This window comes from Syngnathus typhle, linkage group LG14 (assembly GCF_033458585.1).
Source record: "Syngnathus typhle isolate RoL2023-S1 ecotype Sweden linkage group LG14, RoL_Styp_1.0, whole genome shotgun sequence".
NCBI classification, from domain to species: domain Eukaryota; kingdom Metazoa; phylum Chordata; class Actinopteri; order Syngnathiformes; family Syngnathidae; genus Syngnathus; species Syngnathus typhle.
This window is the reverse complement of record NC_083751.1, coordinates 4,900,001-4,922,290: the sequence shown is the minus strand read 5'-3', so window position 1 is coordinate 4,922,290 and position 22,290 is coordinate 4,900,001. Positions and strand designations below refer to the sequence as shown.

The following is a 22,290-nucleotide window of genomic DNA, read 5'->3' as shown; positions in this document are numbered from 1 at the left end:
TTCGAGGCCGAGGTTTATCAAGCATATCCGCAATGCTCTTTCGTTTTCTTTCTTTCATTATACTCCTGGGCAAGCCGGTGTAGAACCCCACCCCACCTGTACTGGATCCCCGTGACAAAAACTGGTCACATTCGGTATTGCACCATCTACCTACAGGTGAGCAGGTGCATGTCCAAAAAGCACACGCTGGGCCCGTTTCCACTCGGTAACCCAGATCGCGGCGGTGTCACATGATGGAAGCTCACAGACAGATGGGCTAACAGTCTCCAGCCACAACCAGAAATAGGTTAAATGGGCTAAAAATACCATAAAACATTAATAATTCAACCCCTTTTGCTAACCTGTACCTCGGAAAAAATAGCACACTTCTCACTGTGAAGTGGCTTCATGTGTGGGGAGGGTGGAGAGTGTGTTTATTAAAAAAAAAAAAAGCCCTCAGCCAAATGTGGCGCATCTTAGTTTATAGGGGCCATAATACGGATAAATTTACTTTTCCGTTTTTTCTATATAAACAGTTATTGGTCTCCAGAGGGCCTAAGTACGAAATTACATAACCAGAGCAGCATATTTCGGAAAATGCCTGTGTGAGAAATTGACTAATTTACATAATAAGCACCGCCGCCGCCACACGGAGTTTCTCCGACCATGACATGACTCACCAAAAATCCAGACGTACTTTCAACTTTCAGACGTACCGGTCACTATTGCCACATTGTCATGGAGCACCAACACAGAACCACCTCGAAGAGTCGTACATCACACAGAAGAGAGGCAATGTCACAGTGGCTCTCTTCACTAACTCACTGTGTCCCTCTGGCTAGTAAAGTTGAATATAGGTCAGCTTGTAACAACGCAGCCACAACTTTATTTGCAATACAGTGGAACCTCTAAAGTAGAACACCATGCTGGTTGACTTTCAGGAAAGCGAATTTAAAAAAAAAACAAATGGAATTGGATTTGTTCACAACCAAACCATGTCCAATCCTGGACTTAATGCTGTTATGCAACTACATCACGTAGTAGAGTTTTTTTTTTTTTTTTGCTTTGGTTGACTGTCCGCGGTTCTATATTACATTACCCGAATAAAATAAAGACATCAGCCAACCTTTAATCCCAACAAGGCCAGGCACTCAAGAAAAGGTTCCATTGTACGTCAACAAATAAGCACAGTAGTCACAGCTTTACTTAAAAAAAACAAATTTTCCAGATAAGATCTGTTTTTGGACCAAGTTTTCAACCATTCCTCAGTTTTTAGTCTGCTTGGGGAAAAAATGAAATATTTAAATTTAAATAAACTAGAGCCATCTCACTCTCACTTATGAAAAATGAAACCGCTCGGGCACTAAAGATGCACTTTGTGGTTGAGGAAGTTACATTATATTGCAAACATGCAGGGCTGCTATTCAAAGGATAAATATTTGAACGAAAAAAGAAAGACCTTGCCTGGTTTCCCTTTGCCGCAATCATTTTACTGATTAGGAACGCACAAAGACACAAGCACACAGACTCCTGCTTCCCAAAGGCGAGATTCTAACGAGTTCTCTCTCTAGCTACAAGGCCTCCACATCCTGCCAGCACCAATTGGCTTCATGCTGACCGCTCCGCTCCGCTCTACTCCCACCCCCACCCAACACAACACACAACCCCGACATACAACCTCATACAACCTTCACACAGTGTAGCATTGAATAATTCAGTTTTTTTGCGGCAGATCGGACGACACGCAGGCGAGCTTGGCTCAAGAGCCCGAAAAGCAGATGGATGGCGCCAGTGTGCATTTTTATACTTTGCGCGGGCGCAAACAAATTCAACGGGGTTTTCGCGGAACAGCTCGGCGGCGGGGGCGCAAGGCCACGCTCCTCCGTTCATCCCATTACGGCCTCGCTCGTACCAATTGTGGAAGGTAAAAGTACAAACACATTCTACTAGCTCGTTTTTTTCGCTAACCGAAATTAGGTTGTTTTCAACCCAGGATTTCTAAGGCTACACAAAAACAGAAAAAAAAAGAAGACAATTGGGAGGAAGAAGATCTGCTTTGAATGTTGACACAGCAGAACCCCGCGCGTGTGAGAACATAATCCCTTAGCTGCTCTCATTGCGGGTTTCCATAAACATGCCTCCTACACTTCCTGCACCCCACAACCCGGGTCAAGTACATAGCGGCAAATACTAACTCCATGAAACAGAATCGCACGGCCATGTTATATCCAGCGTGACGCGGCACGCGCATGCTGCAGCGAGATTAGGTCGATGTTGGATCGCCAGGATTTTGCAGGAGGAAAAGTAAAGGGATGTGTGGGTGAGATAAGCCTGGGTTTTGCCAAATATGGTAAGCTCGTACTATTGCGGTGCAGTTTTAGAAACCCGCCATGAGGACTAGGAGCTTGAAGGCCAGAGTTGTTGGTTTTTTTGGACACCTTCTGACTACTTTGTTGACATGGGGTGTAGAAAATGTACAAAAATAACCTTGGGCAATAAGCAACATGCTGCTTCACTAAGCTCTAAAGACAAAGAAATCCGCTCACATGTAGCAGCCTCTTGTACTAAATTATCCACGACATATATTTGTGCGAATGAAGAATTAATGCATTCTCAACCATGGGTGGTTTGGATCAGAGCAGGCTTCCATGCGCACATTTTTTTTTTTTTTACCGCTACCAGGAATCAACATTGGCGGCAAACTGATCTAAGCGGAACGACCAAGCTTGACGTTTTGGGCAAGGGATCCACGCATGGGAGGTAACTGCAGCTTCGGACGTGAGGCTAACAGCTATCTACGTCTGCTTGATGCTTTTCTATGACACGCAAGAGCCGGGTGATCGGAGGTGGGGAGTTGTGCAGACATGACCGAGGGAGGTTGAGGGAAATCAGCGCAAGAGGTGATGAAGCAGGATTGAAAGCGTACAAGGAAAGGGTTTTATTACTCACTCAAGTGGCATGAAGGAACGTCACGTCCACTCGAAGTGACGTGTGTGTAAGCAACATGCATAGATATGTTTGAAAACATAGCGACCTAAATATGTCATCGAGGTAACGCTGCAAAATGGGGAAAATGTATTATTTAAACGCCAGGAGACACTGTCAGGGGGAGCACACGACTTGCTGCATACACTACAGCGTGATAATATTACAATCATTATTATTTTACGTAAAATAAATTCTCCATATGAACTGTAGTTATTTATAGACAGGCCTAAATATTTTTTATGGAACATTTTTCGACCAAATGGGGATACAATAAATATAAATCATAAAAATATAAATAAAAATATTTAAATTGCTAACAAACTATTCAAATTCTATTACTACAAAAAAATTGATTGGTAGGTTAATCAGCAAGCAGTACAAGCAATATTAATAAGGTCAAAAAGTATGAGGCAGACCAAGTCCAATCAATGCAGAGAGCAAGACGCAATGCAACTGTGCCTTCAGAGTAGAAAGACGCTGATTGAATTGCTTTCCCGTGTTTTTCCATCATCTCACATATTTTTTTACGACGAGCGAGACGCACGTATAGTGCAGCACTTACCCCTGGCAGTGTTTTCTGTTCGTGGAGGGCATTCTGGGCTTTGATGGCGGACTCTCGGGCGCAGTAGGTGAGGAACGCACAACCTGTAAAAATAGGCACAACGCGTTATAGGAATAAAAGCAGGCAGAGAAGTAGATGTCACACAAGAGCACTCGGTAGAGACACAGAGGCCAAACAATTGTGGAGGGGGGGAAAAAAAAAAAAAAAGTGCCAGTGATGGCTGACTGTCCCCTTGGTTGTTCCACTCATTGTTGTGCATACTGTTATAATCACAGCATGCATGATAGCAATAGAAAAATGCATATGATATATAGAGATTTTGTTTTTATTTGTGTAGATTCTGAGTCAGTAATGGCGAAGTCACTCCAAAGGGTTTAATTGAGATTGTTGGACTCTTCATTTTTGTTAAATTTGTTGTTTTTTCTTGTTTTCCAAACTTGACTTAGGTATATAAGTTTTTTCCCGTAGGTTAAATAAATATTAAAAGTCACATATCCAAGTCTGAGCTATAAAGGTTTCTAATATTATACTTGGCTTGAAATAGTTAGGCACTTAACAAATCTTGTTGAATATCTACTAAATACATTAACTGGCATGCTGGATCGCCCCCTGGTGGAGTGGAGGTCAACAACGTTTTTAGGTGTTTATCGTAATGGAGAAATAATTGGGATACAAGTAGGCCTAAAAGGAACATGTCAGCAAAAAAGGTGAAGAATATCTAGTTCACAGCTAAATAGGTGATGTTTAAAAAAAAAATAAAAAATCATCCCTGAGTGTGCACGCATTCGCTAATGGCCGCCCCACTCGGATGCGAGGCGTGCACATCCAGGCAACATCCCTCAGAAAAGAGACGAGGGATGAAGAGAAAGCAGATGGAGTATTGCGGCAATCATTTTCCCCGCCACTGTCTGAATAAATAGATTTGCTTGTGTTCTATTAATGGGGTTCACACGGGTTAGCATACATCATATTTTCTGACACCCCGAAGGCGGTTTAGTGCATTTCGGATCTCATTTCAACATCCAAATGTATCCAAAGCTGATGTATTGTTGCAGCAGTGTCAGATATTGTGACTACGCGTTCCATGGCAAACTTTACAACCTTCTTGGTTGAACTGCGTTTACACGCGTTGTTTTTAACGTATGGCTTGATAAGAATTTGCGGGCCACAGGCGAGAGTGCTTTAACGACTGCATAATTGGGAAACCAAACAGGCGCAAATTGCCAGCGTGGCTCTGCATACCAATTGTGCCGAATGATGAAATAGTTGGAAACGGCACCAAGAAATAAAAGCCACGACAACAAGCAGCCTGCTGACAAAGCAATGGGGGAAGCCTTCCTATTGTGAAGAGATGATCCTGTGCGTCATCTGATGGAAACCTTTAAGCAGCCGCATCTGTCACATTGATTTCACCTCCAAAGAGAAAGAAATACCTCTTCTGCTTTCTCTTTGTGACTGCCAAATCTATCTTGTTCTTTTTTTTTTTTTTTTTTCCCCCAACTCGGTCCGGCACCCATTTCCTAATGATATATTTTCAAGTGCACGCCGTATGTGTTCTGGGAAATAGGGCCGAGTCGCTTCATCTCCACTGTGTTGAATTGCCGTGTAATTAAAATGTGAAGAAGTGAGCGAGACGATGGGGGGGGGGGAGAAGCAGAGGATTGGCGTCACACTTTTAGCACCTGGAGAGAAAAAATGAAAAAGTCGAAGGGACCATACAACTTTGCGACAAGCCCGGTGCGAACTCTCCTCTCCTGCTGTTACTGACATTTGCATTGTATGTCCATGAAGGAAAAAAAATGACTTCTGGATCAATACGAAGGTGTGGACATCAATTATATAGACCGCAGTTCTCGGAGCTGATTTTTCTCACTTCTTTGTCCGTTTCCTTCGCCCTTCGGAGTAATGGGGGGAAAAAGTGCAAACTGAAAGCCATTTCCTCGCTGGGGGAAAGTGTGAAGGTAGCAGAAAAAGTCCCGCTTGTTGCCCTTGCACATCTTTTGAGGGCTATCAGTGGGGCTAGTGTTGTGTATTTTTATTCTGGTATCATGCAATGTATATCTCACTAGTAAGCCTAAGTATGACCAGGTCATGTTCGGGTCAGGTTCGTGTGGTATTGTTTAGGGCTTGGTCCAGGAAGGTAGACTCATTGGCGCCAGACACATCTGGCTTCCATTAACAACTGCTAAGATGCACATGATGTAGAGATGAGGAGGCAACTGCGGGGTCATAGGTCAGCCAACAGCCCTATCTGCGCGCTCCCGCGTGGAGGGAAGCGCAAGAGTATAAGGTTTAGGACGAGAGTAGACAAAGGGACTCGACATCTTGGCTAGGGCGCGAGACACTTCTCTCTGACATCGGTTGAATAAAATCTTTCCCCAATCAGCCATGTGTGACTGAAGTTTTCCTTCCCCAAGCCAGCCACTTTTTCACCATCTTGTTTGGAAGACCAGCTGACCATCGAAGAGAATTCACCACAATTTTGGCGTCACGAACTGTACTCTTGTCCTTCGGGGAGCCCTCGCCCGCCCGGGTGCGAGCATCGAGCGTCCGGCCGGCAGGCTGAGTTTGAGGTGAGAAGCTTTCACTCACAGTATCGCAATGTGCTCGTGCCTGGTGTGGGGGGGGATGGAGTGGCTCCTAAGCGGGACAGTTAACGGGCCTGGTGTGCCAGTGGCTGGCAAAAAGGGGGGGGGATTGGTCTCCCCTAGCTGGATGTCGACGAGATGTGGAGTTTGAAAGGGGGGAGTAGCCCCAATAGAAAAATGAAAATGTTCAATAAAAATAGAAAAAAGAAAAAAGGCAAATAAAAATGGGAAAATAGCATAAAACTTAATGGGGAATGTGCACAACAGTGTGAGTGACATGTCTGGTGTGAATGATGAATGAGAAAGAAAATGCTCCGAGAGAGGGCACGTGAAACAGGACAGGATGTCTGGGACATCGCTGATCGGCTGTCACGAGAGAAGAATAATAGAAAGTCCCATAAAACGTGGACTTTGTTTTGGCTACAGATCCGATGGAGGATGGAAATTTTAGCTGTGTGATTGAGGCGGAAACACAGGTACGATTGAACACTGTGTGCGACAAGAGACGGGCACCACCAAGCCACCGGAGGCACAATTCCCGGGGTCGTGCTGGGACGTTGAGATCACATTCAATGTAGTTGAGATCACACTCAATGTGGTTGAGATGTTCGGTGGGGGCAGTTGTCTCTATATATAGGTCGCACGAAAAAGGGAGGCGTGCTGCAGACCGCAATTGGCAAAGCGGAGGAATGGGCAGCCTTGGCATCCGTAACCGTGTGAACGAATGTGGGAAAATTACCGGCTGGGTCTGGGACCAGGGTGCCGAGAAGGATGATGCGCGCAGACCACGTTATTTGAGCACTGATCAGATTAGGAGTTTGTGCGGGTTGCAAGGTTCCCCCGGCTGACAGCTGGTGCGTTAGCCGCTTAGAGAGACACTCTTCGGGCAACTTACCGGGGCGAACCGGTGCGCTGCGGTTGTACCCAAGTCGTCACGGTCCGATTCCGATTGGCGAGGCGCACTGTAATAGCACACACTCCTGTCAAAGTCTGATAAAATCTACGGCTTGCAGCAGACCGCAATTGGCAGAGCGGAGGAATGGGCAGCCGATAGAAATTGGAAAACGTGGAAAAAAGAGGCCTCAGGGGGGTTAATTTTGGTATACCATGTAAGAAAAGTAATTTGTGTGCACACCGAAGTTAAAAATCTGCAGTATAAGGGGAAATACAAAGCGCTCTTAGGGGAAACAAAGACAAGAAGTGCAAAGGGCTTGTTTGTAAGTGCACCTGCGCACGGTAAGAAGACACAGAATGACCAAACCGCATGGAAGCGGTTAGTGAGAAGCTACATGAGAGATGGATTCGAATCCCTTTGTCTGTGTTCTATGTTTGTGCGTAATGTCTGTGAAGTTTCTGTCAGTTGTCGTTCGTCTGAGCTGTGTGCGCGCTTAGTGTATGTGGTGCGCGTGCGTGCGCGCGGTGTGTATTGAGCGGGCGTGCGTGCGCGCGGATGGGTGTGTGCATGTGCGGTTGTGTGCGCGCTCGGTGTGTGTGCGTTTATGTGCACACGCATGGGGGAAGGGAGACGGCAGTGTGAGAAGGAAGGAGGGGGCCCTGGGTGCTCCAAGGCGCGGAATGGTGCTCTGTCGGCAAAGGTGGGGGCCGGCGAGACGCGCGGGCCTGGCCAGCCCGTGGCGTCAACATTGATACGCTGACCCCCCCCTTGTCCGAGGGCGCTGTGCCGAGGAGCCCGCAAAGGCGAGGCTGGGTCCCCCCGGTAGAGGTCAATGTCGATGAGAACTGAGACATGACGAGGGGAGATCAAATGTGGATGAGCAAAGGGTGCATGATTAACAATGAACGTGCATGATTGAAACTGAAACTTCACTGGCACTAATGTTGAACAGTTTGCAAATAGGCAAGAGAGAGACATGCTTGCAATACTCACTAAAATACTAATGTTTGTGTACCTGTGTGTCTTAAGAAAAGAGTTGGGCCGTGGCAGCAGTGATCTATGGCAGGACGCTACACATTCGGCCCAAGACCGATAGGTGGGGGGAGAAAGTGAAGAAAGGGGGGTTCGCTCGTAAATTAAGAGGGAGCCTGTTGAGGGCGGCCAGCGCCCCTAGTCCATCTGACAACTAATGAGAAAGTGAGTGATTACGTTAACTTGAACGAGATTGCTATTTCTCCTGTTTGCATAACAAATACGAGACGGTGGACGCGCACGTCTCCTCCCAGAGGACAAAGAGACACGGACAGAACTCCCAGGTCGTCTGAAGAAAAGCTTCGTGGAGCGCTGCCCCCAAATTCTTCACTAATTTACGTCAGGACGCCACAAATGCGGCCAGAGACAGATAGAAAGAGGGAGTGAGAGAAGAAAGGGGGGCTAACTCGTCAATAATGAGGAGATATTGGGAATAATTCGTTTGCCCTTTCTTTAAATCATTTCCTGGAGTAGATAGGTTAGCAACACGAGGGATTTAGAGGTTCAACAGAAAGACAGTTAAAAGACAATAACATTTTTGATTTGAACAATTGCAGGCTAACAGGAGCATGAGAGAGGAGAGCTGAGAAGCGGGATCCACTTTGATCGAGGAGATTGGAAATTCACAGCACATATTCTAAGTCGCATTTTTGAGCAAGCATGACACTGGTAATAACGCGTGAGAGATCAAGACATAGATCAGGGCTAGTTGTGGGACGCAGACCTCGGAGTTAATTTTGAGTAATGATACTGAAGACACAATGTACTGTCCCATTAAATTAGAACTATAGACAAAACGTAGCTCGACAATAGGAGGAGTTGCAGGACTTACAATAAAAATACGACATTGCTGTTACTAGGAGAATTCGACTTTTGGTAAACAAACGTTACTAGTGAATGGAGGGCAGCAGCTACATTTGGAGATAGCCTTACAAGTTTGGTGTCCCAGTCTGTCTCTCTCAGTGCCAGGATCCCTGAAAACTCGACCCCGAGACTCCGCCTGCAGCCGCGGACGACTACAAGACGGTGCCTGGCTTTGAGGCACCTTTGACCTTTGGCAAGGACAAAGTAAGACTGTTGTTGTGCTTGGAGGGGGCAAGTACACTCCGGAGGATAGACAACATCCTCGGAGACGAGAAAAGACAGTGAGAAGTGGAGGAACTCACAATGTTGAAGAAAAAATGGACATTTGAACAATGGACTCATTCGAGAGTGATGGATGTGTTGGCTCTGAAGCAACAACAAAAGAACACCATCTTGAGAGGGTGAGGTGCGGCAGAAGATATGGACTTGAAATGTCCGACGGCCAAATCGCACTCCTGGCGGTGCTAAGACCTCGTGGGGCTTGGGTTAGAGTGGACAGGAGCTTCATTGTGCACTGGGTTTGACAGAACTGAGGAGATTTGATAAAGGATTGAATAATGCGTAGAGCTACAGAGAGAAGCATCATGGTCAGAGATTGAACAGATTTGAATAAAACAAATGGGCTAAAACGGTGAGAAACAAGAGCGAGATCTGATGTTTTGGCTCACCAGACATGAGAAGTAGAAATCGAGTTAGATGCATTTTAGAATGGGACATCTAGACTAAAGTGGATTCAGCCAAGGAGAAGCTAGGACGCTCGATGTACCTACTCAATACGATAGAAGTTTGTTGCACCATAGTGGAGGTTGGGTAGTCAGAAAGTTGGATCCGTTGAATTTTTGACTTTCACACATTCATGCATAGGAGTCGCACAAGGCCACAGGTAACAAGATAATGACTGAGATAGGGCTCAAATTCAACTGCACCCACACGGCAATGTAGAAGCAGGAGAGCGAAGTAAGGGATTATATGCTAAACAGTCCGCTGTAGGGTTACCAATAGGAGATTCTGTCAAAAGAACTACTAAGAAGTGGAGGCGAAGATAATAGGAGGACATAGATATTCGAAGGGTTGATAAGGGCAAACTCCATTGTCAAAGATGGGATTAGAGCAAGTTGGAATTTGCCATTTTAACAGGAATTGACAGCGAGGGAGATTGAGGATAGAAGATCTGGACAGCAATGACGTAAATTACGTTAAAAGCTGCTCATTCGAGGGAGAAGGCTCAGCGCTCCCTGTGTGGAGCTGCGGCTTTGCAGAAGGGGGGCAGACCGCGCGAGTGAGTGGATGAAAGGAGTGGTGATAGGCGACCACTTAAGGAAGTAGGGAGAGGTGTTGGATGGTGTGACAGGCAGGAGTTTTAGGAAGAAGAAGGAAATAGAAAAAAAAAAAGAAGAAAAGAAAAAGGGGGGAATGAGACTCGCCAAGAGGGGCAATAAAGAGAAGCAGACTGAGAAACAGTTTTGAGCAAGACAACAGGAAAAAAGGGGGAGAGCCAAATGATGACGTAAAAAGCCAGAGAGAATAGTCTGACCCATCTTTATTGAATTTAATTAACATAAGTAATAGAGATCGAGTTTGTAGGACCAATACGAGGGTATGGAGGCTCCCTCAAAACGCGGGTCCCACAGTTAGTCCCTCAGATAGACATATATGACAATTTGCGATGAATCTGATGGGCGAGTTTATGGAAAATTGAATTGGAGATTTATAATAGGTCATGTTGACGAATATGTCCGAATGTGAAGAGTCACTATTAGGAGTCAATATTTGCCTACACACTAAGATACTAACTCTGCTTGGTTTGGGGGGAGAGCTGAGTGATAGAGACGGATGAGTGTGTCTGTGAGTGTGTGGATGGGTGAGTGCGCATGTGATCATCTACGGCTGTGTGTGCGCAGTATGATTGGCCAGAGAGGTCTGAAGTTGGGGTGATGTGTTTGCCATTGAGGATAAGATTCCTTTCACCTGAAGGGGTGGTACAGATCGGAGGGACTGGAACTGGTAAGTGATGAGTTCCGATCGGAACCATGGTTCAATGATCAATCAGGGGCACCATCAACAACAAAACGGTTCGATGGAGAAGGCCCGTTTCAGTGATATGGTCAGACAAGACAGAACTAGTATTGAACATCAAGACTTTGGACGATTTGACGTGTGACGACTTTGAGCTCACCCAACGGGGTGACGGACTAGGTGGACAGTGACCAAATGGTTGACGCTTGAGCTTGCTTGCGACATGAGCGAGCTCTGCTTTGTTTTTCTGTGTGACTTGATTTTTTGCAGCAGCAGCAGCAACGGCCACCAGCCAAGGAGCGGATTGCGCATTGTTTGCGTAATTTTTTTTCGTTCTTGCAGGTTGTCGATTGCGTTCGTGGAACGTTTGTGTTGAATTTACGAGAATATGTTAACCCTTGCCCTTTTGGTTTTTATAATGAACCTGTTGATTACATGGTTTTCAGGACAGGATCCCGGAGCGCCAGGATTCATTTTATGACTGTTTTTGTTTTGATACTTGATGTCTGTTTTTGTGTGTACAAATGTCCGCTGTCAGCAGGGCTATAAGCTCACTGACAGGAGTGCGCTGATTTTTGTGTGTGTTGCCGAGTGTGTGGTGGACAGTCAAGTTTCAGAGACTTGGGGTGACGGTCCCGGGGCCCAGATGGAAGCTAGAGGTTCCGTGGGCCTGGCTACAATGAGTGTGGTGATGAGAGGGGACGCTTTGCAGGTTCCTTTTGATACGTAATGACACATTGGGTGAATGTGTCAAAAGGGGGGAGTGGTAAAACAGGAAAGGGTGAGTAGGTTGCAATTTGTAATTGTGATATACAAAGTTTTTTTCCAAATTCACTTGTTTTTAAGCTTTAACAGGACACGCCAGAATTCAACTAGCAGTGATGGAAGGAGCAGAAGAAGCGTCTTGAAAGAAAGGGAGTTGACGGGAGACAACAGCCTGGAATGGATGCGAAGCGTGGTAACAATTTAGTGACAATAAGGTTTAAGGTTTTTCAATGACAAAGTGCGAAGGACAAATCATACAGTGATTTGGGAATGGACAGTGGCACAATACACAACGAAAGTTTGGAAGGTTATTGAATGTGAGGAAGACGGGGCCAGAGACAAGGAAGTGGGAAATTTCTGAACACGTGACTGCATTAAAGCTGCTATTACAGGGCAAATGTTTAATTATACATTTTAGGACGAGTAGTTGGCATAACGAATACGGAGAGGATTTGGTGGCTGTACCGTTTTGGAAAGATTACATGAGCGTTGTTTCAGAATGATGACTGGTTTGAACAGTGAGGTGGCTCGAACATAAGGCACGGATACATAAAGGTAGGAAACTACAGTATTGTGAGGGGTACCGGTTTGAGAATGCTACACATCTTTAGACTGAAGAAGGAGTTTGGGGGTGACAAATAGTATTTGGACGGGAAAAAGAGCGGCTGAAGTGACATGACTGACGGGACTTCAGAAAGATGACAGTGTGATTGAGACAGGGACATCTGTGACAGGAAAGGCTACCAGGACCAGGTAGAAGTTACATTGTGACTGGGGGGATCTGACAACGCTGTCGGCACGACGAGGAATGAGGGGAATGAGTCCTGGAGTGTTTGCTTGTTTGTTTGCTTGTTTGTTTGCTTGTTAGTTTGTTTGTTTGTTTGTTTGTTTGTTTCAGGGACCGCGTGGGCCTCTGGAAACGAGGGGTAGGTGTCGGGAGCCCTCGGGCGTTCTGATGAGATTTCGATGAGACGATTGACACAGCTTTTTCCTCGTTGCCCCATCACCGCCAAATAATTATTTGAGGGGGCTGGAAACACTGGAGCTATCGGGTTGTGTTGCCCTGCCAGCGGTGGCCGTCGGGGCCGGAAGGACGTCCGGCCTGGGCTGCTACCTTTGACATTATGACTCCACATGTTCGCACTTGTAAAGTCACTCGATACAGACAGTAGCTTTAGCTTGGCATAGGTCGCCTGGCTGCTGACCGGGGCCTTGCACGGGATTCAACGGCCATCATAAGCAACAGGAGGACACTGAACGGACAGCCGGCCCGGGACGGTGCCGTCTACTACTAGTGCTATTTTCCACTGACGGATCAGGGGACTGGATTTCATATCTGCACGCACTTGTGCATGCGAGGGGGGCAGCGCAACAACGGGTTTAATGTTCTTGCATGCTTTGACGATTCGTTTTTATATACCTCACTGTGTTACATCGTTGTTTTGTTGCCATGTTATTTACTTTATTATGTGACCTCATTTGCTTGCCCCGTGGCATGTTTACGATACGACGTTGCATGTTGAGCGATCTGTATTTGAGGGTCATGGTTCTGCTTGTTGCTGTGTTTAGGGCTCATGCTACGCTTTGTGAAATGTGGTGTGTGCCGGAGCTCCCTTCACCTGACTCTCGCCAGGTGAGAGGCGCCTCCGGGGGTGTAGAATGGGCCTCCCTCTTTTTCCTCGTCATTAGATTGGCGAGGTTTTTTCGACGGCGGTCCGGCGGCTTTTTGGGGCTTCTAACGGGCCACAGCAAACTTTTCCTCTCCAAATTGATGGCGTTGGTGATATATTACCGAAGGGGGGTGTGCGGACGGCGTCAATCAGTTGATGGGGTTGGGGGATTCGATCTTGGTCAAATGTGGTTCCTGAGAGGCCTCAGATTGCTGTCAGGGAGGAATTTGCTATTAAATTAGGTTGAGCTTTCCTAGTTAATGTAACCTTAAGTAGCATGCCTTGAGCATGATTTAGGATGAGACAAATAGGTCCAAATTGTAGACGAAAACCATGAAATGGTTGGGGGAAGGTTTTTGATGTACCGGTGTCTTTTTCGTGTTGAGTTGTTGCCGGGGCACTTGATGTGCCCCGGCAGGGGGGTATGTTGTGTATTTTTATTCTGGTATCATGCTATGTGCATCTCACTATTAAGCCGAAGTACGACCAGGGCATGTTTGGGTCAGGTTCGTGTGGTATTGTTTGGGGCTTGGTCCAGGAAGGTAGACTCATTGGCGCCGGACACATCTGGCTTCCATTAACAACTGCTAAGATACACAGGATGTAGAGATGGGGGGGCAACAGCGGGGTCATAGGTCAGCCAACAGCCCCATCTGCGCGCTCCCGCGTGGAGGGAAGCGCAAGAGTATAAGGTTTAGGACGGGAGTAGACAAGGGGACTCGACATCTTGGCTAGGGCGCGAGACACTTCTCTCTGACATCGGTTGAATAAAATCTTTCCCCAATCAGCCATGTGTGACTGAAGTTTTCCTTCCCCAAGCCAGCCACTTTTTCACCATCTTGTTTGGAAGACCAGCTGACCATCGAAGAGAATTCACCACACTAGATTACTTGCTTACTTCATTTACTCCCATGACGCCCCTCTTCATGCGAGGGGGGGGGCGGCCTGGGGGAGATGGAGTAGAGAGATGTGGGAAAGGGGGGGGGGGGGACCCAAAACACACATCAGCACTGATACAATGTGATTATGACCTGTATCACTGGCTGGGCGGGAGGCTCAGAGGTGCAAATTGACCATGAGGGGGGTAATCAGTATGGTCTCTGAGAGGCTCCTCGAAGCACCCCCTTACTTGGGAAAAATAAAGATTCCCAATCTGCTCCCAAGAACGTCATTCAGATACTCGGAAAAGAAGGAGTTGGGAGGAGGTCTAAGAAAATGCTTTGAGTCATCATCGTTCTGACAACAATATTTTCTCTGCCCGAGCCTAATGGCCTTGTAATGAGCGGTGTAATATAAGCAGTAGCCTAGCGTAACCTGTAAACCTTAATTAAGTCAGACAGACACCTTAAATGGAGGTGGACGGGAGCGGGGGTGCTCAGTCCTCCTCATCGCAAAGCCGACCGCATCCTTCCATCGGGCCGTCGTCAATCACGCCGAAGGTGCTCATCTTTCCAAATCCTCCCACATTTCTCCTTTGACTGCCCCTCACCTTGAGCTACAGTTGGAATTAATAAATGGGAATGGCGGGATCCACAGTCATGGAACGCTCCAAGTTACTCAAATAGTGTGCTCTGCTAGAACAGATAATGTCTTCATGCTGTGGGACAACAGGTGGCACCATGTTTCCATTAAAAATAAATTGCTTAAGATGATTTGGTCTAAAAAATTAAAAGAAAATCCAGACATGTACGGTTAACCGCACTTTTTACCGAGTCAGCATTCAGCAGCAATAAAAGTTTTACACCATCTCGGCTTGAGGAGTTTTCATTTAGACAAAAGTAGTACTTTGACACCATCTTGCAGCATCTACGTACAATTACGAACTTCTATGGATGAGGCATCAATTACAAGTTACAACCCAGTCTAAACTTAGCTGCTCACTAGCATACAAAGATCTCAGATCATCACTTCAACAGTACTTCCTTGTTGCCAATGACTTTCCTATCAGAGGGGCTCGCACCAGATTGTGCACCAAATTGATTCACCATCACCATCAAATTTGACCCATTCTGCTACATAGGTGGGCGACACAATAATTTGCCTTTAAACATAATCCTCCCACACTAAGCAAACCCATAAGCACCAAAAGGGAACCACTCTAATGAGATCTGTACATTATGTTCTATGTATACTAAAATACTGTCACTACATAAGATGGTGGAAAAAAGGAAACAGCATAAAATTATACCTCACAAAGGCAATATTGGATTTCTCAGAACTATATTTTCAATTCCGAGCAACATCCAATGCAGCAATAGCGGCGGGACCCTCGCTGCTAGCCTCTCTGACCCCTTGAGCAGAAGACCCGGACCATTGATTTGTTGCTCCTCACTCACATGGACTCCACTTGCCTCCGACGAGCAGTCAAGCAGATCCATAGGCGGCGCATCCCAAAGGAGCGCCTTTGTCGTGTACTTACACGCCATACACGTGTTGGGGTGAAGCGTGCGTGGCCTAATAAGGCTGACAAAGGCAATAAATTCTTTTTGAGATGCTTCGCGTTCGCTCCGAGAAGGATCGATATTGGGCTAAAGAAGCCGTCATAAAATAGAAGGATGAACTGACACGACAAGGCGGGGAGTAATTCTCCCCGTACTTAAGACTATACACTGCGGGGATAACAACGTAAAAGGATGGCCGGATTCCATTTCCAACAGTCTCCTAATAAAGTTGTCCGAGGGTTGGCGCCTCTGTGGGAGGCGACATGACAGATTAAAGTGGGCATCCATCGCCATGTGGGCCAGAATTTTTTCAATAGGTGACTCCGTTGGCCTTAAAGCATGTTGGGAAATGTCCGCTCTGCGCTCTTCAAATCTAACCTTTTCCAGCTCCTTTTGCTATTAAAGTCAGCGGCAGAACTATAAATAAATCCCGCCACCCGCATCCCTGATGAGGAAGCTAATTGACACCGTTAATGGATGGACTTTCACAGAGCTGTAAATAATGTGGAGGTTGCCACTTAGCGCCTCCTGCTGTTTTACTTCTGGGAGGCCAAAGAGAGTGAACCTGCCAAGTGTACAGCCCTGACGTGTCACTCCCTTCCTGAAATCGAGCTGGTGTTTTTTTTTTGTTTTTTTTTTTAAACACACAAATCAATACACTGTACCGCCTTCCAACCCTGGCAAGGGATTTCCGAAAGATGTGTCATACCTTTACGGTAAGAGGATCGAAATAAATACAATGATACGAATAATCTGCAGTCTATTTTTAAAAAAGAAAAGCTGCCCTACAATCTTTCCTTATTTCAATCAAAAATGAGTATGAGCTAGAACTCTTGTGGTTCCCCAATGAAATATTATCCAGGGTTGACAAAATTAATCGATTAATCGAAAAGCAATTGATTATCATAATAATTGATATATATTTTAATAATCAAGTAGATTTTAAAATTGTCCAAATCCTCTGTTAGCTTCTCAACAGTAATTATTCATTCTTTTTTGGCGATCAATAATGAAAACAAACAGGTACCGTAATTTTCGGACTATAAGTCGCGTTTTCTTTTTCATAGTTTGGGTGGGGGGGGGGACTAATACTCAGGAGCGACTTGTATACATATATATGTTTTTTTTCCACTTTTTTGGGCATTTAATGGCTGGTGCGACTTATAGTCCGAAGATTACGGTAATCTTTTGTGTTTAATCAAAACATTTGCAAACGTATGCTTTTATTTGGTTCAACGTAAATGTATGTCATGTGAAAAAATACAATATCCGATATTCGATTAATCGACTAAATATTAAGACTAAATATTAAGACTAATCGATTCTAAAAATATTTGCTAAAAAAAAAAAAAAGAAAAATATCACCACAGCATTGACAGTGACAGCAAACTGTGCAAGATACTAAGGAGTGAGCTAGCAGTGTATTCAGTTGCGAGGTAGGTTTATTAGATGTGACGTTCCTGCCGATGCTCGCCGCCTATGAGCCGTTTAAACCTCCAAGGAAGGATCGATTGATCAGAGCACAGGAGGTGCGATCGCGGATGACCGGCGGGCGTCAAGCTGTCTGCTAACAATCGGATCAGGTGCTCGGTCGCTTTGATTCAGCAAATTGAAAGCTACCTTTTAAAGACGACGCTTCAAAGATTGTGTAGACATGGGGGAGAGGGAAGTAATAAGTCTTGTGGCAAAGAAGAAAGAAGGGTAAAGGCACTAATCCTCCTGACTGTATTGCTTAAAAAAAAAAAAAACTTTTGTCTTATGTCATCATTGAGCTGGAGAGGACTACTAATTAGCACGAATGGTCGCTCTAACAAGCAGAATTCAGGGTGCTAATTGCTTTGACATATATTTCGCATTCAAACAAGAGCGAGCTCAAAATAAACACTGATCTGCCAATTACTGGGCCGGATGGATGCTTGGTTGGATGGCTAGTGTAAGAGCAGTTTGAGGAATGCTGGAAGCCAATCAGTGATGTCATGCCGGCAGCACTGGGACAGCAGCTTAACCCTTTTTTTTTTTTTTTGAAGTACCACACAATTTCTATTCATAGCTGCACAGTGTAGCGCGGGAGCTTTTCATTTTCAGAACTGAAATGAGCCTCCATCTTCTCTGTTAAAAAAAATAAGCCACAATTTATTATGGCAAAGTGCATTTATAGCTTTGCTAACATAGCTAAAGAAAAACATTCGATAGTTTTCATTCACTTGCAAACAAATAACCAAACGTTACGACTTCGCTCAAATCCATATTCTTCATAGAGTAACATTGTTTTTTCTTTTGTGTAGCGAACTACAGAGGACAAAGAAATACACTTTACCTGTATGTTTCAATGGAAGGAAAGAACTAAGCAACTTCCTGCAATGACTCTCGTGTCACTGATCCATTCGGATTCCCTCAAAAAGCACTATTTCAAAAATAAAACCTAAACTTGGGGGGGTCTCCGATCCTAGTCCTCCGAGGACAGTTTCCTCTGCCTCCATGTTGCAACACACCTGATTCAAACAAACTAGAATCAGGTATGTTGCAGGAAGTAGACAAATCATCCAGGAAACCAATGAGCAGACCTCGTCTGAGTATATGGACAATGAAGCAAACATAAACATCCATGCATCCATTTTTAAAACCAGCAAGTTGGAGATTTTTTCACTGCATGACTTTAAAGTACAGCACCAAACATTGCATTTAAAAATCCTCCCCCCACTCTCCCTTGTTGCTTCATCTTTCGAAATGAATCAAGCCGGGCTCCGACATGACATTAAAGAGCTCACGCTGTTCTGGAAATGCACCCCACCTCCCCCCCCCATTTCATCCTCCTCTCGCTCTGAAGGCAATGGTCCTCTCTGATAGGCCAAGCATGCAAAACAGACAGGCTTCCCTTCTGTGTCGACGAAAGAAAACAGCGGTGACCTTTGAGCGTGAATGAGAATGTGGCGCGCTTCTGCCAAGTCCACCTTCAGATGAGATAAGTGAACCGCCAAAAATAAGACGACCCGGCATCTTCTATGGCGGAATTAATTTGCTGTCCTTTAATAAGACACTGTGAATACATTGCAGAAGGTTATTTTTCACGCGCTGCTCACCACACTGTAAATGACAAAAAGACACGCGCGCGCTGGGAAACGAGTCTAACTGCTCTCCAGTTTTGCACGCGATTGTCGCATAAAAAATACATCAAATGAGCTGAATTTAAAAAAAAAAAAAAAAAAAAAAGGGGGGGTGGGCATGCGGAAGAGATGAGCCCAAGTGACACGAGACACTGATGAATGAGCCGGAGAAAATTCATTATTGAACATGTTGCCAGTGCCAAATATTTACAGGCAAGTTATTTGCAGATGTTTAAAGACAAGATACCATTATGTTTTAATCTCTAACGTCGAAACATTTTGCAGTAAAAATGTAATGTTGTCAAAACATTTGCCACAAAAGTTTAAGATGATTCTAAGCAAATGTGGCTTAGTGATGGCAAAGACGAGAAACTGCAGGTCTACTGTAGCAATACAAATATATAATGAGATAGAAAGATTACAACATAGCATTTTATTAGTAAAATATTCTGAATATTGCATCTGCGTCATTTGATTGGCACTTTACCGCCACCTACTGTATTGGAGTGGAATGACATTGAAGGAGATTTGGTACAGTTTTTAGCTGAGTCAGCTTGTAATTTCTTCCTAGTGGCCACCACTGTTTGGTATTATTGTTCGGCCTTGGGGGAGATCTGCGCGCACTGTCGGCACTAGAGGGGGGCCACGGGGGCACTGCCCCCCCTCCCCACTGAAATGTGCTTGGACCCGCCAGGGGCCAAGCCAGATAATTGACTTTTGGGTATTTTCCAATTTTGCCAGGATTTTTTTCCCATATTTCCACCTTACCCTGTAGGCAACAAATAATTCATCTATCTCAGCATTTTTTTTTTTTAAACTTTGGTGTGTATAAATATATATATTGTTTTGCAGACTCCCTGAGATGTCCTTGTCACACCACGCCAGCCATATCAAACTTAAATTTCTACATTAAATTCAATTCCATATCAACATGTGTACAGGCTTGCATATTTTCCATTCCCCTTTATATCCCCCATTGTTTATTTTTGTTTGTTTTATCGGGAGTGGCAGCCCACAGAGAAACACTACTATCCACTGCACTGGTTCGGAAGGGGGTGAGGGAGGGTGACGAAATAAAAACTCAAATAGATATTTCATTAGATTATTCTATGATTTCATATGATCCAGCTTGACTGCAATCTAAGGCAATAACTCAGATTGATACCGTCACTTTTGAGTCGTTTTGTTTGTCTGTCTGTCCAAGCTACCAAGCTAGCTTGCCTTCCCTCATATACTACATTTATTTCTTTTCAACCCATTACACCATGCCTGCTTGTCCATACATATAAATCATATCTCGCAAAGATGTTTGTTTATCGTAATTAATCTCTTGCATTTAGTATGTCCACATCAACAACACTCCGACAATTATAATTGCAGCCAAAGGGAGGGTTTTTTTTTTCTTTCTATGATGTATTCTACATGAGGAAACCCTTTACCTATTAATACCAATCGGGCAACGATAATTGGCAGGCCTCGGACGTCGCGGGCAGAATTAATCATCGGAGGGGGAGAAGGCAGACTAGACGGAATATTTAATTGGCAGAGGCAGCCACTGTTTAGGGAGGCAACCGGCTGAACACCCAAGGGAGCGCCGCTTCAGACAATGCACATTTTGCTAATCCTCCCGAGTCAACTTATTATGGCCATGCATTATTATCGCGCTTTACAAACTAATTCCGTGTTCTCCCTCGCGGATTACCACGGGCAAAATACACGCGAGGAAATCACAGACAAAAGGACAAGTTGGACCAAATTGCAATCAGAAGTGCAGAACAACTGCAAATTGCTGATGTGTGTGTCTGTGTGCGTTTCTGTGAGTGTGTCCTTGTGAGGGTGAGAACTATTATTTCCATCAGGATCCATACCGTGTAATCCATTTTGCTTAATACCATCATTTATACAACACAAAAATATTATGTAAGGGATGGACAACGACATAAAGGATTGATTGTGTATCGTTAATTACGATAGGCATTGTCAGTTGGTAAGTTGCTTACACAAACCTAATTAGCCTGTAACGAAATAGAAAGTCACTTCGATTTGCATTTAGAAAGACAGCTAACCGCACTTGCCACAGTTTACAGAACAGCTTAGTGCGGTTATTTTTTTGGGGACGGGTGATGAGCCTGCCACCAGAATGCTGACCTAACGAAGACCTGGATTCTTGTTAGCGCACAAGCTAACGGTCACACAAGCTAACAGGCTTGATGGCTAGCAACTCATGTTGTGTTGATTCATTTTTTTTTTTTTACTCATTCAAATGTGGCAATTTTGTGTAAAATTTATGTTTACAGGGTTATTAAAAGTGGAATTTTTGAGGACATGCTCCACCCACGTTTAGCATGGGGTTGAATTTTTGGTGGTCCTCTGAAAATGAGTCTAAAAATGGTTGCGTCAAACCAAAATGGCTGACTTCCTGTAACGTTTTGTCCAATTTATAGTGATTATATGGTCACGCTATTAAACTCTAGGAAACACCAAATTGTCTTTCAAACACTATGCTTAAGTAGGAGTGTAGAAAACAACACAATCAACACAACATGTCGTTATATCCATACATTGTGTCCCACCTTCAGCGGTTTGCCATTCAAAGCGCCATTTCCTCTCCTCTCCATCCAATCACACTTAAGAAGCTGAAGTTCGCTAGCAATGGAACCACAATCACTCGACAGCTAAATAGTGCAATCATTACGCAACGCGGGGCAATGACACTTCTGTACGTGTTTGCACACACGCGAGCGCGCAATCACACGACGATGAATGAATAAATGAAAAGTGTGTGAGTGCTTGTGCGTGGAATAGCAAATGGAGAGCGAGGTCCTCGTGTCATCTAAGAACTTAATGAGATAGAAGGCCCGGGGAGTGATCTCTGCTACCGTTTTGCATTTGCTTTGGATTTTAGTGCCCACCACCAACCTAATGAGAACAAACCAATAGAAGTTACTGTGTGTGAAGTAAGAAGATTATTTTTTTCTAAATTCCTTTTGTGGTCAACATATCGTATTTATTATGTACTACTGTTAAGTCGTGCCAAAAATTATTTGTGTTGTTTTGAGATCACTGAGAAATGTCAATTTATGCAAGCTTCACACTTTTAACGGCTCATTTGAACTCAGTTGCTAACCAAAACAGCAGCACCTACCAAAATGCCCTGAATAGTCTCACACCTGATTAAAAGTGTACTGAATGTTGTTAACAAGTATTGAAGATGACAAAGATGATAAGCGTTGATTATGTGGGAGCAATTTGTCTGTCTCATTATTATTATTTTTTTATTTCCACTTTTAATTGACAAGTACGAGTCATACTGTTCTGTATTATTACTTTTAAATGCTTTATACAAGTGAAGGTCTCTCATAAAAAATATGATGATGATGAGGATG

At 44.6% G+C, this 22,290-nt stretch overlaps 1 protein-coding gene across 1 annotated transcript in view; it reads right to left on the bottom strand.

Moving 5' to 3' along the window:
* Window positions 1–22,290, bottom strand: part of celf5a (cugbp, Elav-like family member 5a) — a 140,344-nt gene that overhangs the window by 116,945 nt on the left and 1,109 nt on the right. The window contains exon 2 of the mRNA XM_061297227.1: window positions 3,530–3,612. Within this exon, the coding sequence (XP_061153211.1) occupies window positions 3,530–3,612 (83 nt within the window). The remainder of the gene's footprint in view (window positions 1–3,529; window positions 3,613–22,290) is intronic.